Genomic DNA, 18,146 nt, shown 5'->3' with positions numbered 1-18,146 from the left:
GTCCAGTCATTTAAAGTGCAGTTCTAGAGATTTTATGATGATGATGATTTATGGTTGGTTTGCTTATGGATACTGAATGAAATATACACAGAGTAGGAATGATGTGAATTTTGTTTTTAGCTACTATTGATGTTGTTTTCTTTCCTCCTTACTGTTTTTCAGATAAATACAACTGTTTACAGTGCTATGTAATAAAAAAATACAAAAAAACCTTATGTTTGGCAGCATGCATCTCTTAAACCATGTAAATTGCATAAATATTGTGATTAAAATGTGTAATATGTTAACAGAGAGATTAACATAACATGTCACCACGTGGTAAGGATGGTTTGGCATAGACTTGAAGAGGACGTTTAACATTTTTCTTCCCTTTAAGTTCAGTTTAAATCTAGACATGTAGTCACCGCGATGACGCAATTTTAACCCCATCGATCCACGGCACTCTCTGAACTCCATTCCACAACTTACTTCAGTCTCTCGCCGCCTCTCCTTCCTCCTCCTCATCGTCTTTTAACTCTAAAACTTCCCTAGAGTACGTAGACAAGACTTAGAGGAAAGTTAAAGGGTCTGTCCCATAATGAAATAGCAACTTTTTTCTTATCGTGAAATTCGCCATGTCATGTCCTGACTGTTTAGTTTAGTTTTTTTTTTAACCCGTGCAGCAAATGAACTCTTCCTTTTGCCCCTCATTTGCCCTGCATTTTAAGATAAAAACTAATTGCGCTTTAATAATTTTAGTCATGTGGAATTTTATATGCATGTAATGTTTTTAAAAGTAAATCATCATTTTAATCTAAATGGGATTTGACGAGACGCACGAGAACGTGGTAAGTTCTTCCTGCATATTATTTCTTTATATTCGGAAACTGTCTTTTGGGGTGAAAAAGCTAGAAAACGTACATAAATGAAAGATGTGTATTCCCCTGTGTAAGTTTTTGAATCCCTAATGAGGTGATTAGCGCAATACACATCGAATACTGATAACTTTTTCGGTTGTATTAGGCGGTGATAATGAGAGCTATCAATGTAACAACAACACCAGAAACTTTGGAACGTTGGAACTGCCTTTGTTACAGTGTATTGAATGCGTTATAAATGTAACATTCTGTTCACTCAGAAATGTTATATTTTTGTTTTGTTTGTTTATATTTTGTAACAATTCGAGCCCGGCAAAGCTGCAACACGCACCCCGGGGTGTTGTTTTCTTTATGCAGAGGGGGGGCCTTGCTGATGTGTCGTTTCTCTCACCCTTCCAGGGAAAACTGTCACTTGTTTGTCAACATAAATCGGAAAAGCTAATACAGGCGTGTATGCGTCGGAGTTTAAGCGATCATCGCCGGTCTTTAAACCTTTCCTGAACTCTTCATTTTTGCCGCCAGTTAAAGCGCCCGGCTGAGTGAGGAGCCACGTGCTCAAGTCTCAAAGAGCGCGTGCGACAAGCTTGACTGGCTGGTTTTTATATTTGGGCCATTTAACGATAAGGCCGGGGTTAGTGGTCGATGGCATGATATACTTTTCATTTCGACATTCTAATAGGGTTCATAACGAGTTTTTCGTTCTTGCTCTGTACTTATGTGCTAATATGACTGTCATTTGTTTAGTTTCATTCAAAAGATCGGTCACTTCTACTAGCTAGCAGATTAACCCTTAAATATGCTGTAACGTGGTGAGTTGTAACACCGTTAGTTAGCCATTTATAAACCACCTTCAGGGGTGAAATTACTAGTCTATGTTACCACTATCCTCCTGAGGTGACTGTATAAGTTGTAAGTGTAAAAAAAACATGAAGGATTTGCAAGACAAAAACCGTTTTCACATGTAAGTATAATTTCAAGTCTAATGTGTAATTAAGCTATGGACGTTAAAAGACAGAATTCTTCTTTAATTGGGTAGATATAATGTCCAATGAAGTTTTTCTACAAGTTAAAAATACCTGACTAACCAGACAGGGAGGATTGTAACGCTTTCCAATACTTTCGCTGGATTCACAAAAAGATTGCACAAGATATAATATAGTAGTTACGAATATTGGCGCACATATTTTCTGTTATGTTTTTAAGATGGTCATCTCTGTGTGTGTGTGTTCTAGCTTTGTTTCCAGTTTTATTTGCTGTTTTCCTGTGTTTTCAATATGTTTACACGGTTTATGGGTGCGTTATAGGCTATATATTTAAATAATTCCTGTTAGGTAAAAATAAGAATATTGTGTCAAAGTTTAAGAAAGCGCGAAAAATTCTGCTGACTTGAGCATTTACATTCTGCTTACTCAAGCATTGCCTATTTTGTGCCCTCATATATTGTATTAAATAAAACAATCAATCTAATCTTTATATACTAGCCTACATCGAATACAACGTGGGGAAAACAATATTTTGCTCATACTGCAAATAATGTCTATGTAGACTATAGACTATATCTTAGTACGCTATTTAAAAAAAAAAAGTCATACTCGCCTTAGTGAAGGAAGATTGGATGACTTGCAGTTTTTTTTTTTTAAATAGCTATAGCGTATTAATTACTCTGCAGCAGCATTAAGTCAGGCACAGAGGGAATTCTTCATTAAAACCCTTTTACCTTCTACTCATACTTTATCAAATAAATAACGCGTCATTGCGAGTCATAACGTTCCGTTAACGAGTCCTCACTGACGTGTATCTCAACTATACAATACCTTAACAACAATGCACAGTACGTGCGCTGCGTGACCCGGAGTTACCGTTAAAATATTTGAGTTTATTGACGGTCCCCAAGCGTTGAACAAAGAGCGTCGAGCGAAAGTCCAGTATTGAGACTCATAGAGGACAAACAAAGAGCTGTGGAGAGCAATGGAGAGCCGTCTCAGAGGGATTCGCCATTCTAACCGAGCATTTTCTCACATTTCACACGTAGTACCTATCGTCATTCAGTATCTTTGTGTCTTGTCTGGGTTTTTACCTTTGCAGATCATTGAACAAGACTGAACAATGATCATGAGATTTCAGGCTGATACTGTCAATGTCTTTTGACCTATATTATGAAGCTTGTTAAAAACTTTATATTACATCAACATAGATATATACATATCCATGTCCCCATTTAGATAGATAGATAGATAGATAGATGTTCAAATTTGTTACACTGTTTATTTAAGTTATGTTATATTTTCTATTATTTTGATCTTTATTTTTATTTTTTTTGTATATATTCCAAGCTTTGGAAATATTGCATTATTTACAGTCATGTCAATAAAGCAATATTTTTTAAATCTGAATTTTAGATGAAAAATGTGCTTTATTGACTATAGTTCATTTAACCAAAACTGAAATATATCCTTATCCATACTTTTTTTTTTTCTCCCCCCTCTCTCTCCATACAGTCCCCAGACTGCTTTAAGTGGCAATGAGCTGAACTGCTTTCTGTCTACGTCCAAATGACATCAAGTTTGTGTAACAGAGAGATGCTCCCCATCACCTGCGGCCATATTCCTAACATTCCCTCACCTGCAGGTGAATGACGTCATGCCCAGAACTAACTCCTCAAAGTAAGGAGTCCCTCTTGTGCCCATCACCACCCTTTAAAACCCTTTGCAAACGTTCCTCCTTGTGGTCCTAACACAGCACACACACTTTATGGACTGGTCTGTGCTGTGTTGTAAAGAACCTTATATTTTACCTTATATTTTGAAACCGTTAGCGGCCACTTGTACCACTCTCTTGTCCTTAAGGAGAGTGGGACCGTCAGTATGCACAAGCCGAAGGGTGGCTCTGGCCCTCCCGTCCAGGACATATATGAATTCTCTGTGGACGAGGAGGACCCTGACGTTTTCCTCGGGACCAGGAGTGCAAGGGTGGTTTCTCCTGCAGCTGACTACATCAGGTCCGAGCATGAGCAAGCAGGCATGTTCTCCTTGCCGCAGATGGAGGGCCAGGAACTGATGGAGCCTGTGGTATCCCAGAAAAAGAAAAGGAAGAGATGTGGCATATGTGGGCCTTGTATGCAGAAGGAGAACTGCGGTACCTGCAGCAACTGCCTGAACAGAAAGATCGGACACCAGATCTGCAAACTGAGAAAGTGTGATGAGCTGAAGAGGAGGAAGAGCCCATGGGAGGTAAAAGATCTGATCATATTGCACTTCTTTTTTTGTGACTTAGCCAATAAGGCCCTGTTTACCACTGGTATTAAGATTCGCTTTAGTCGATCGGTTCACAAGTGGATGACACTAAATACAGGTGTAAAAACGGGGTCTAAAAAGTTTTGAGCTTGTCCACTTTCGACCACTTCCAGGTAGTCGAAAACGCATTTGACCGGATTGCTTTCGTACTGTAGATATTCATATGGTCGAATGTGTTCAAGCTGCCACAAAAGACTGCCTGATGTCCGCCTACTGACCTAATGCGTAAACATTTGTGGCTGAAGACCCAATTTTGGTTTGAAAATCGCACCAAGAACAATGTTCTCTCATCATTCCTGATTTATAACACGCACTTACTGCGTTCGGCGTGGTCTTGTGGCTATCAGTGCAGAAACGAAAGCTGCTGCTCTCTGTATGTTTTTCCATCTTCTCCGGTTGCATTCATTTGTTAATTACGGTAGCTTATTTTGTCCAGTAGACCAAAAGATCTGAAAAAGCCCCCACATTTACCCACCCATAGACCCTCCCCCCGAAGAAATCAGGACAGAAGTGGTTGAAAATGGACAAAAGAGACAGATTAAAACACCAGGTGTACAGGAGTATGTGTCTGCTTTGTCTATTTGTGAGCCGATCGACCAAAACACATCTTAATACCAGGTGTAAACACAGCCCAAGTAAGGTAAGCAGCCACTTAGGGCCTCAGGGAATCAGGGGGCCCTAACCCAACAAATACCCAGAAGCATATAGAAATAATATTGAACGTATTCATTTTCTTAATCATTAATCATTAACGTTATTATTGCATCTTGCGAATACTGGGCCCCCATCGTGGATTACTAGTGGACCATTCCTATATTACTGCACATGAGCAAGCAGTTCAGCACTGTTAGAAAAAGTTAAAGCAGAGTGAGTAGAGCTGGAGCGAGTGTGAGTAAAACATTTGCAGCAGAGTGAAGTCAACGGTAGAGTTATCAGGAATAAATTAATACAGGCAGTGTTTATGAATGACGAACCTTGCTTTCTGGCCAAAACAAAAAGTGCACTGTGAGCTTGTTAGTAGAGGACCAGTTCAAATCACAGATAATTTGTAAGTAATTTACCCAGCACTGATAATAGCATATGCATACTCCAGGGTGTATTTTTGTTTGCGTTTTGGAGAACGTCAAAGGTTTCTTTTTACAATGGGTTTTTGCAGCATTGAACAGTGTTGCCAATCACAGATGTGTTGATCTCTTGAACGCAATGGCCGATCAGAGGTGTTTAAGTTAGTCTACTCGCAACTCTGCATGCTCAAGAATCCTCTCATAAAAAGAAATTGTGGACATGGTGTAAAAGAGATACATTGTGCAGTGTAGACATTGTGGAAGCGGCTCTGGAAAAAATCAGCAGATCATGGCTAGTGTACTGTCAAAAATAATAGCAAAATGTGCTTTTGTTGCCTTATCTTTGGTAACTGGTCAGATGTTCAGAAAAAGACAGTAAAAAAATTTGAGAAAAAGACAGTAAAAAAAAAAAAGGGTTACAAAGGTGACAGGGTGCATAGATGGTGTGTCCATCTTTGCTAAGTCCACCTTTGCACATACAAACATGTTACATATCTATGCATGTAATCTGTGAATGTTGTTTGGAGAAGTTAACACTCAAAAGCAAGGCTACAGTCATTACTTCCTGTTTATTACCCCTTATTGGTCCACCTAGACTCATTCCTTACCTGTCCTGTCTTGACACGTCTCCTCATCCCTCCATTCTTGCCTAGATTGTATGACCTGGCAGTATGGCAAGTTTCTTAGAGTCTCAAATGAGAATCATCTTTTTTCTTATTATATAAGTAATATTTATGCAGATTTCAAGCATTAATGTAGTCGTTTCAGTACAATACACACAGTGCAGAAATTTCCACTTGATATGATATTTGATATTTTAATTGATATTTAGTATATTTTAATGTATTACTTTACATGTATAACCATAATCATATAATATGTGATTAATAGGAGTTAATACTTTGTTACACTATGTATCAGTGACATTGAGATATTTGACTCCAGTATGGTAACTGCTGGCTGTTTGTGTGTTAAGGAGCATGTTTGTGTTTGCACATAGCTTTGGGAGGTTAGCTAAGGTATGGAAATCAGCCCACGGATACTGAAAAGCATTGAAGAATTGCTCAGCTGCTCACAGCGAAGCTCCCTCTCAACAGCTTAACAAAACGAGCCTCTCTTTGTTTTTGTTTTTTTGTTTGCTTTTTAAAAGAGGCAGCTGCTGTAGTGTGTTCTTTTTCCCGAATTATCACATATGAGAGTGGCTAATCATACTTTTTTTTTTTTCAAAGAGCAGCTGTCTAAAAGTCTGTTACTCTGACAAACAAGAATCAACTTTTCCTCAGTTCATTTGGCATTATAGAATATTTGCCAAATTCAAATTGAATAAGATTTTTATTGATATTTTATTGATATAAGTATATGGCATAGGTACAAGGGTTGGACAATTACCACAATAACTTATTAGTATGGTGTACGGCTTCCTTTTGAGGCCAATACAGCATCAGTACGTCTTAAGAATGACAGATACAAGTCCTTCAAAGTGGCCAGAGGGATTTTGAGCCATTCCTCTTCCAGAACAGTGGCCAGGTCACTATCTGATGCTGGTGGAGGAAAACGTTTTCTGAATTGCTCCTCCAAAATACCCCAAAGTGGGTCAAAAATATTTAGATCTGATGGCTGTGCAGTCCATGGGAGATGTTCAACTTCATGTTCATCCAACCATTCCTTCACAAGTCTTGCTGTGTGTATTAGTACATTATCATGCTGATACACTGCACTCCCTTCAGGGTACAATGTTTGAACCACATGGTCCTCCAGAATGGTTCGGTAGTCCTCTGCAGTGATGCGCCCATCAAGCACAAGTAGGGAATGCCATGATATTGCAGCCCAAACCATCACTGATCCACCCCGCTGCTTCTCTCTGGACACGCAACAGTCAGAGTGTTAAGGCTCCGATATATTTAGGCGAAGTTCTTTTTCGTTCTTCAATTAGGGGTAAAGCATCTGATCAAAGCAATGTGGATATGTTTGCACAAGCTCTGCAATTCGGCACTCCAGTAAAGTCACATCACATTTATTTATATAGCGCTTTATACAACAGATTGCTTAAAAGCAAGCATCTTTACAGTATTAAACATGAAAAACAGTGTCAGTGTCTCTACTATTTTGTACTATAAAGCAAATTTCCAGTGTGTTCGTGTTTTTACCCAACGATATCTGCCGAACACAAAACTAACTTTGTTTTGGCCTGATTTTGTTCGAAATGACGTCATATCAGTTCGCTCTTCAATTCCGCTTGAAGTCGAGGTGCGGATTTAATTCTGCAGTTGGGCAGCTGTGGTTTTATGTTTTTTGGATACAATCTGGGTTAGTACCTTGACATCCCTTTCAAATAGCTTACTCTTTTGTCGACAGTTACTCCTGTCATATGTGGTTGATACTATGTGCTGGTTTGCCAGCATTACCCTGGATACCATAGCTCTCGATATTTATCCTGTTGTCCTGGTCACAGATAAGCCAGCGAGATGCACACCAACAATTTGTCCACGTTTGAACTCTGATACAGTATGTCTCCCATTATGTTGTGTGGATTGCAATATTTTATGTACAGCTGTGCTATTGCTTTGCTAATTCAACACTCACACTCTGCTCTTTCTAATGTAATATAAGTCTAAGGTGTCTTCTGAATGTGTCTGTGAAGTTTCAGATCAAAATACCCCATAGATTTTTTTTAAATTAATTTTTTTAACTGCCTATTTTGGGGCATCATTAACTATGCACCGATTCAGGCTGCGACCCCTTTAAATCTCGCGCTCCCTGCCCCTCGTGCTCTTGACTATAATACAGTGCATAAACAAAGTTCACACAGCTAATATAACCCTCAAATGGATCTTTACAAAATGTTCGTCATGCATACTGCGTGCATGCTTTGGATCATGTGAGTACAGTATTTATTTGAATGTTTACATTTGATTCTGAACGAGTTTGATAGTGCTCCGTGGCTAAAGCTAACATTACACACTGTTGGAGAGATTTATAAAGAATGAAGTTGTGTTTATGAATTATACAGACTGCAAGTGTTTAATAATGAAAATAGCGACGGCTCTCGTCTCCGTGAATACGGTAAGAAACGATGGTAACTAACCACATTTAACAGTGCATTAGCAACATGTTAACAAAACATTTAGAAAGACAGTTTACAAATATCACTAAAAATATCATGGAACATGTCAGTTATTATTGCTCCATCTGCCATTTTTCGCTATTGTCCTTGCTTGCTTACCTAGTCTGATGATTCGGCTGTGCTTCTCCAGACGTTAATACTGGCTTGTGTAATGCCTTGAACATGAGCTGGTATATGCAAATATTGGGGGCGTACATATTAATGATCCCGACTGTTACGTTACAGTCGGTGTTATGTTGAGATTCGCCTGTTTTTCAGAGGTCTTTTAAACAAATGAGATTTACATAAGAAGGAGGAAGCAATGGAGTTTGAAACTCAATGTATGTCTTTTCTATGTACTGAACTCTTGTTATTCAACTATGCCAAGGTAAATTCAATTTTTGATTCTACAGCACCTTTAAATAATAATAGCTAGGGCTGCACGATTAATCGCATGCTATTCTCACGCGCATTTCGTCAGTAAAGCCGGTTCCCTGATTACCGCTAAATCACCATCACCTGCTTTCAAATGAAGCGGCATTTAATAGACGGAGCCGTAGGTCACTGAAAAGCCACGCAATATCGCGTTCATATCGCAGATGAATCGCCTGCGATAATGAACGCGATATTGCGTGGCTTGTCCGTGAACTACGGCTCCGTCTATTAAAAGGCGCTCCGTTTAAAAACAGGTGATGGTGATTTAGCGGTAATCAGGGAACCGGCTTTACTGACGAAATGCGCGTGAGAATAGCATGCAATTAATCGTGCAGCCCTAATAATAGCACAGCTCTCCTAACCCAGCCACATGATTTGAGGTATCATTCATGTCAAGCACAAACATGTTATGCACAGAAGTTTAATACTTTAATAAGGCATTTTTCAAACTGAGTATGAGCAATAGTAACTGAGATGTTGCCTATTAAGCACCACTAATAATGTGTCTCTTTTTTTGTATGGATTTTTTTGTTTCTCAATTCCTTTTTTGGTTATTAAACCAGATACTATATACTTTTTCTGCTGCAGCTTAAAGAGTTTAGGATCTTTTTTCTTTATTTTAAGTGTCAGCACACTCACATGGGTTCCAGTTGTGTGTATATGTGGGTTTGATCAGGTTTAGAGTCTCAGTGCAGAGAATTCCTTTTGCTTACTTTATATACTCTGCTCTTTGACCTTTGACCATTGGAGGTGTGGGGGCTGACCTATGGCCCAATAGAAGAGGAAGGAGAACGGGGGAGGGATAGAGCAGGAGAGAGGAAAAAACGAGAACCAAGCAAAAGAAAAAGAACCAAGCAAAAGAAAAAGAGAAACAGTGGAAAGGTAAAGGAGAAATTCAGATAAACAGGAAGGGCTGAAAACGCAAAGGACAGTGAGGACAATTGAGGGAAAGATATCCATGTCTTAGTGTGCTTTTGTGGGAAACGGACAGAATTAGATCTTTGATTCGATGACAGGAAACAACAATACTCCCACTCTTTTACACTCCTGCCCACTCTCCCACCATTTTCCTTCAACCTAATTATTGACCATACAATTCAAGGCCTGGAATGCTTCTGGTTAGATTTTAGCGAGGATCAGGGCTGGTATGTAGACACTGATGACTGACCACTGACTGACTAGCTTCAGTTCACACCAAAGTACAACGTTTTGCTACAAGCTTTTAAATTGAATGTGCATTCCTCAATTTTGTCATTCATAGACAATACCGTTCAGAAGTTTAGGGTCGGTAAGATTTTTAAGTGTCATGTTCACCATGGCTGTATTTATTTGATTAAAAATACAGCAAAACTGTAATATTTTAAAATATTATTACAATTTAATATATTTTTTTTCTATTTTAATATATATTAAAATGTAATTTATTCCTGTGATGGAAAAGTTGAATTTTCAACATTATTACTCTAGTCTTCAGTGTCACATGGTCCTTCAGAAATCACTCTAATATGCTGATTTGGTTCTCAAGAAACATTATTATTATTATCAATGTCAAAGACCTTTGTGTGCTTCCTAATGTTTTTGTGGGAACCGTGATATATATATATATATATATATATAGATAGATAGATAGATAGATAGATAGATAGATAGATAGATTAGGGCTGTCAAACGATTAATCGCATATAAAATAAAAGTTTGAGTTTGCCTAATATATGTGGGTGTACTGTGTGTAATTATTATGTATATATAAATACAAACAAATTCATGTGTATATTTGAGAAATATTTACAAGTATATGTATTTATTTATGTTTTTATATAATTTATATTATTTATAAATAAAACTATTTTGTACATAAATAACATATTTCTCCTAAATATATACATATTAATTACACACGGTGCTCACACATACAGTATGCAAACTCAAACTTTTATTTTGAATGCTATTAATCGCAATTAATCGTTTGACAGCCCTAATATAGATATATAATTTTTTATAATATATATATATATATATATATATATATATATATATATATATATATATATATATATATATCTGAATGCACTCATTTACTTTGAATTAAAATGTCTAACAAAAGAACAGTTGTAAATGTATAATGTTAGACACAGAGCTGTTGATTTCCAAGTATAAGGACTTTATGAAGTCATGCTGTAAGCAGAAAAGTGATGTAGTTTCTTACAAAATGGGAATGTTTAACTTATATACACATATATACACTTATCGCTGTTACTGTTGCACTCACAAAGCATTTTATCAGTGAACCCTATATATAGCCTATTATTATCTTTAGCCCTACATAGTCTATTGACTATTGAAATGGGCTATTACTTTCTAACCGATCAAACTTACAGTTTGAAAAAAAAAAATCCCACAGATTTATATTGAAGGAGGCATTTGGGTCAAATCTAAAAACCAGAGTGTCAGAGACTTGAAGGTGGATCCTTTTGATTTGGGCCAGAAAGGAACCAGCTAGCAACCATCCAGAATACCTTTACATTATAGCAGCTAACTTTGTACAGGCTACTTGCATTACCTTCAGAAAATCTAGTTATCTCAATCCCAAAACAAATAATAGATATGTTTCTGATAACAGATATTTTTTTTTACCAGTCAAAGACATTTTTTGAAAGCTGATTTTGAATTGCTGATTTTGTTTACTAGCTAAGATCAGACAAAGGATGAGGTGGATTAGATTTAAATGTCTGTGTGTGTGTGTGTGTGTGTGTGTGTGTGTGTGTGTGTGTGTGTTTGTCAGGGTCACCCATCCCCCCCTCGCCTCTCCCAACCTCTTTCCTTCCTCATCACTTCACTGAGCACATGAGACCGGCTCCAAAATCTACCCATTGAAATCTCACATGTGCAGCAAAACATTCATTAATAAATCACTGAATGTGAGAAATCCAGTAGCATAAATGTGAACTAATCCAAATCCAGATTCACAAATCATTTTGACTTGGCATGTGTGCACAAAACCTATTCTGAGCACCTGCCTTGTTGAATTTGAGATTAAAACTGGAAAGATACTATCTTTTGAGAGCTGGAACAACCAACCTTGCTGTGCTACAGTGTCCAAATTGGCCATATTTTATTGAGCTGACCTCTGCTCTATACCACCAGCTGACTTCACTATTGCCTGGCAACCAAATCACATTATAGCCTTTTCCACCAATCAGAGTTTTGCTCTGAGTCAGAATGAATGCAGACCCAGCGTGCATGACAGGTAGCAGCACTCAATAATGCTAATAAACCCCAAGCAGTCACTGAACGAGAATAATTACTGTAGCTGTTGGCTCTCTGTGTGTTTGGAAGATGAGCAACATTAAGCAGTTTAGAACTAAATCTACATTATATTCGATATATAGATGCAAAAAGGTGCATTTGAAAATGAGTGGCAATGTTAAATAATGCAAATAAAAAGGGCTTTACAAATGACCATCACAGCACATTTATTGATCCATTCACTACAGTATGTATCAGTCAGTGCTACAGCATATAGATTGTCAATAGGGCTGCTGCATCAGTCATGTAAGACAGCTTGAAACTGAGATGTTTTGGGGAGTATTCATCTTAAAAATAAAGTATTATTACATCACATGCTTTAAAAGTAGTAACACTTTTTGGATTCTTTTTTTTTTTTTCCCCTTAGTGTCATTTAGTTGTGTCTGTCTTCCAGAAAAGTAATGATATGCTTTGTTGGCAGGAGATTTTCGGTTTATTTTTAATTTTCTATGTTTGTTTTTGTCATGGATAAATGATAGCCCCTTCAACATAGTTTGCATGCAACAACTATACCGCGGTATAGATGTTGTACCACTTGCAGGTTTCTAAAAAAAAATTTAGTCAGTAAATTAAATACAAATTTAAAGGGTTAGTTAACCCCAAAATGAAACTTCTGTCATTTATTACTCACCCTCATGTCGTTCCACACCCGTAAGACCTTCGTTCATCTTCGGAACACAAATTAAGATATTTTTGATAAAATCCGATGGCTCAGTAAGGTCTCCATTGCCAGCAAAACAATTAACAATTTCAATGCCCAGAAAGCTGCTAAAGATGTATTTAAAACAGTTCATGTGACTACAGTGGTTTAACCTTAATGTTATGAAGCGACGAGAATACCTTCTATGAGCCAAAAAAACAAATTAACGACTTTATTCAACTATATCTAGTGATGGGCGATTTTCAAAACACTGCTTCACGAAGCTTCAAAGCTTTACGAATCTTTTCTAGATATTTTTGAATAAAGTTGTTATTTTGTTTTTTGGCATACAAAATGTATTCTCCCTATATGTATATCTATCATATTCTTACATATTATATATTTCTATATATTTTATGTAGTTTAGGGTGAAATATGACCTAGACAAGTTCTTGACAGATTTTATGAGATTAGACTTTGATAATGTAACATGCAGTTCAAAACTTGCAATTAATGTGCAGTACCAGGCCAGAGTTGGAGTGTGAATGTAAGTATGTGTGTGTGTGTGTGTGTGTGTGTGTGTGTGTGTGTGTGTGTTTGTGACATATCAGAACACAAATTTGTATAATGACTTGAGTGTGTCATAGGTATTACAAGGAGAGGGTGACTTATGAGGACATTACCCCATGTCCCCATTTTTCAAAAGGCTTATAAATCATACAGAATTAGATTTTTTGAGAAAGTAAAAATGTGCACAGTTTTCTGTGATGGGTAGGTTTAGGTGTAGGGGTAGTGTAGGGCGATAGAAAATACGGTTTGTACAGTATAAACCATTACGCCTATGGAATGTCCCCACAATTCACAAAAACAAACCTGTTTGTGTGTGTTAAGTTGTATATTGGAGCAGGGTCTTAGAAACTCAGTGTGGATTAGTTGAATTGGGGTGGCCATTGTTTGACAAAAGTGGGAGGAGGGAGTTAATTAGGATTGTTAATCCTTCTGTTATTACAACGATGTCTCACCCCTCATTTAAACTCACACAGGTACGCACACGCACACACACACAGACCTTTGCAATTCATCGACAATGAAGCCCTAACGATGTTTCTGCAGTCTTACCACGAGAACTCTGTGTGAGCGTGTGTGTAACAGTGTTAACAGTCACCGGCAGGATTATGACAATTTTCAGACAGCCTAAAGGGAATTTGCTTTGATACAGCCTGAATCACCTGGCTTGTCATGAGAGTGCTAGGAAGGAGATTAATGACCACTTAGGCACTTTGGCTCTCGTGACGAACCAGGCGATTCAGCCAGTATCAAAGCAAACAGATGAGATAACATCAGGAAGACGGCAGTCATTCCGAATGCATTTGCACCGCAACTCTCTCCGTCAGTAGAACACGCTTTGCCAATTCCTTTGTGCAAAACCTCAAAATTACATTCACATTGTTTCTTATGATGCTAGGAGTGTAAAGAAAAAAGTTAAACAGAAATTTGATGCCACAGCGCAACCTTCCCTAGCCTCGTGGTTACTGCAAGCCTTCACGCAGATGCACACGAATGCTCGAACACGGTGTTACTGGAACTCCCACGCTGCGTAATCCACTCTCATCACAACTGCTGCGTCACCAAACGTCCGCTCCTTCTTCGAAAGCCTGAGCTCACGCTTCCCTCCACTCTCGTCCTCCACATGTCTCTGCTTGAGGAAAATACAGGCAAATCCTGAGGATTATGAAGTAAAATTAAAGCAAATTAAATTTTGATCTGTTTTTAAATTTCACATTTCTGATTTTGTTGATCGCAGTTGCTGTTTTCTTGTTCACGAATGGAAGCACGTACGCTACTAAGCTTTTTATCGTCAGCTTTTGCACTCGAAATAACCTAACTACTCGCGTATTTCCATCTAGCAGGCTTTTGTAGGTCTGGCCAGCAGAGGTTGTAGTCTACTGTGTATGGTTTATAGACTTTGAAAGATTGAAATGGAAGCATTTATAGTGCTATTTTAAGCATGCACTTATGCTTCGCACAGTCGGTCAATCCTGAGCGTTTAAAACAGCTGCGATTTGACTAGCATTTGCGATGCAATGTAAGATCAGACGAATGTAAAATGGTGTTACGTTCTCAAATGGTATTCATAATAGGTTACGTTTTTGCTTGGCGGAATGGAAGACGGCAAGAATTTGTATGTTTCCTTTGTATTTTCAAACAACTGTTGGCAGCTGATCGTGTGTCACCGGCTGGATCAAGAGGATTGGATGTGTATGTTTCTGTCAGTGACATTGTTCGCCTGTGATACCAAAGACACGGCATGCACATGCACGTGTGCAGTCCAGTCCAGTTGTTGCAGACAGCCGAGACACAGATGGTCTTCAGTGATACCACATTCCAGAGCCATTGTTTAAGGAAGGCAAGCCGGGTTAGATAATTGACAGCCACAGTGCACGAGAGAGAAACCCTTCCCCCCAGTCTGAAACGCACAGACGCACATGCACACGCATTGTTCACAGCACGCGCCCTCTTTCTTTATCCAGCTCATCCCGCCCTCGTGCGCTCTCTCTTGATGTCTCTCGCTCATTCTCTCTCTCTCCTCTTGTCTGTTTCACCCTAGCAGCAGTGCCCATGCTCGCCTCCGATTGGCCGACAGCCGCTCTTTGTGAGCTATCGGTGGCGTGACGTCGCCGTGCGTGCGTTTGTTGAGTGTGTGTAGGTCGGAAAGGAGGCGGGGGGAGTATTCACATCACGTATTCTGTTAGCTTTTTCGTTTGGAGAGGGGGGAAGGGGGGTAGAGGAAAAAGAAAGAGAGGGAGGAGGCTATAGTGCAGCAGTGATAGCGATCACACTGCCTTTTAAAAAAAAAAATGCTCCTGTGTATATGCGGTCGAGCCATGAATTGGAGGAAGTGAGAGAGAGAGAGAGGCAGGGAGGGCGAGAACGAAAGAGCGTACGAGAGCTAATGTAAAACAGGATTAAGAACACAAGATGGCTTCCTGAATGGACAGAGACCAGAAGAGAGAGGGAGAAGAAAAGAAAGATAAAGAAAGACAGACAGATAGAGAGCGAGAGAGAGGTGGGGGGACGCCGAGAGAATGCTTTGGGTCTTCTGATGGGGGATACCTCTCGCCACCGAAGAGCAACACACGAAGGCAGCGAGGCTGAGTAGGTAAATATTTATTAGCACAGGGAAAAAATGATGGACAGTAATGGCAGATGGGGTGTTTGGGGGGGGGGGGGGGGTGTCTGAACAGTACTGGTTTATAGAAAAGCTGGGGTCAGAAACAACTAGCTCACAGTTAAATGCCTTTTTATGTCATACAGGTATGTTTTATATCATAATTGGCATGGTTGTATAAATATAAAGGACAGCATTTGGTCATTTATTTAACATGTTCTGTTTTATGCATGTAAATGAGCCCAGTCATAATTAATCTTTCTGACTCATGACTTGTGACAGGATAAAAATGGTTTGCTTTTTTCTTGCTAATTATCATGGGTTATGAAGGTTTGGATAATTATGATATTGTGTTTTTATTGTCATTGGTGGTTAGTGATTGTTCTAAATCTATTCTTTTTTCTTTCTATTTCCATGATTGTCCTGGAAGGTGGAATATTTTGAAGACGTAAAAACCCGGTCCATAATCCCAAACCTGGCTAAAGAGGTGAGCTAAATAACCTTTGGCCAGCTGTCTGACTGTATGTATCTTGTTACAGCAAATGTCAACTATATTTGATAGTCCTCTGGCTCCCTGAGTTTTTCTTTAGCGCATGGGTATGATTGAGAAACTGTGCAATGTTTTGAGCTGCAGTTGATGATATGTGCTTTTTGCATGACTCAACAGGCCCAATGCGTGCCCAGATGCAGTGTGACTGCTTGGGGTTGAAGTGACAGCTGTGTTCAGGCATCCACCTGCATGCTGCAGGTGCGACTCAGTGTTTGTGGCCTCCGTTTCAGATCATAGTACTATGCCAGGGTCCGTTTCGCAGCGATGTGCTGTAATGTGTCTTCTCCAGTCAGAATGGGGCGAGCGGACAATCGCGTGGACTAGGCCCCAGTTTAAAGAGACCCGGGCTTTGCGCTCATTGGAACAGATGTAGGCGTGAGCTTCGCCTGGCAAAGAGAGGAGGAGGAGGCAGTGGCCTCTCTCTCTCTCTCTCTCTCTCTTTCTCTCTCACTCACTTTCTCTTTCTCACTCAGTCTGTCAGTCTGTCTGTCTTCCTTTTTCTCTGCTCTCTGTGTCAAGCCCGGGAACAGAGAAAAGAGTGGCGGGCGGGACTGCCAAAGTTTCCAGTCATCTGAGGTAAAGGGAGTAAAAGTTAGTGGGTCACATACGCGCACGCATGCGCGGTGACGGTGCTGGTGTTTGTGTGTGTCCGTGTGAGCGAGCACGTGGCGGAGTGTTTATGGACTAGAGTAACATGTCACGTCAGAGGTAGAGAGACTCGACGAGCCTTGAGAGCTTTAGTGCCGAATTACTCTCAACAAATATGCTGAATTACACGTAGGAGCAATCGTGATTGGTGCAACTTCTGTAAAATCGAGCAGACAGTCTCGACAGCAGCGGCGGTATCAGTGCTCCTCTTTGCGCTGTGACTACACCGCGGCGGGTTTGGCTTTAGCTCCGGCCAGGACTCGCTGTTCTTGAATCTAGAACTTATAATCCTTGCCAGTTCATTTTAACTGGCTATTTTGATTCGTATGATCAAATGCATCGCCACTAAATCCTGTACACCTTCAAACACTTGCAAAGGATTACATAACCTAACACAGACACGTTCAGTACAGCTAAATCTTGCTTGCCTAAAAGTAGTCTCAAAATTTTGCAGCTTACCTGTTGGACAACATGCCTCTCATCTGTCATGCATTGTTGTCGCTCGGCCACAAATTGCCAGTTTGCTGTGAGAAGATGGCTTGCATCACATGCTTATTTGCTCTCAAAATACTTTGAATTTGGATAACTGTGGATTGGCATTGTCAGACTTTGTTAGTCATTTTGCTACGATGCAGTGACGTTAAGTTGTATTGTTATAAAATCACTCAAGTATACCCAGAAATTGTTGACTGGTACTTCAAAGCTAACCTGAAGATCATTTGAGGCTCCTTGAAGAGGTGTCATTTCAGTGTAGTGCTTCTTTCCCTTGGTTTGGCTTCCGATTTACGTAATGTACTGTAGTTGTGGGGATAACCATAACATGAAAGCGCTCTGAAATTGACTATAAAAGCTGACGCCACTCTACTGTAAGCGTTTGATCTGTGGGGTAAATGTATATCATCACTCCAGTTTATTAGTTTTAAAGACTCCGAAAGTTGCATGGGAGGTAGTACCACATTAAAGAGCTCATGGAAAGTCTGTAGTAATGGTTCATTTCGAGGTGTGTGGAATCCCCTGGCGTGACGGGAAAGGGTTAACGGTGACCTAGATTTTGCGGCAACAGTGAGTGGCAGATGACATC

At 39.4% G+C, this 18,146-nt stretch overlaps 1 protein-coding gene across 4 annotated transcripts in view; it reads left to right on the top strand.

Moving 5' to 3' along the window:
* Positions 1 to 140: 140 nt before the first annotated feature.
* Positions 141 to 18,146, top strand: part of tet3 (tet methylcytosine dioxygenase 3) — a 52,929-nt gene continuing 34,923 nt past the window's right edge. Inside the window, exons 1-3 of one of the 4 annotated variants that reach the window (XM_048188906.1) lie at positions 141 to 827; positions 3,356 to 4,087; positions 16,298 to 16,354. In XM_048188906.1, coding sequence (XP_048044863.1) covers positions 3,722 to 4,087; positions 16,298 to 16,354 — 423 coding nt within the window. In that variant the 5' untranslated portion in view covers positions 141 to 827; positions 3,356 to 3,721. Of the gene's footprint in view, positions 828 to 1,488; positions 1,819 to 3,355; positions 4,088 to 14,388; positions 15,859 to 16,297; positions 16,355 to 18,146 lie in introns of those variants that run through there. The other 3 variants (XM_048188907.1, XM_048188909.1, XM_048188908.1) reach the window with 3 other exon arrangements.

The sequence above is a fragment of the Megalobrama amblycephala genome, linkage group LG4 (genome assembly GCF_018812025.1).
Source record: "Megalobrama amblycephala isolate DHTTF-2021 linkage group LG4, ASM1881202v1, whole genome shotgun sequence".
In the NCBI taxonomy this organism is placed as follows: Eukaryota; Metazoa; Chordata; class Actinopteri; order Cypriniformes; family Xenocyprididae; genus Megalobrama; species Megalobrama amblycephala.
The sequence above is the reverse complement of the archived record's forward strand: the minus strand, read 5'-3'. Positions and strand labels throughout refer to the sequence as shown.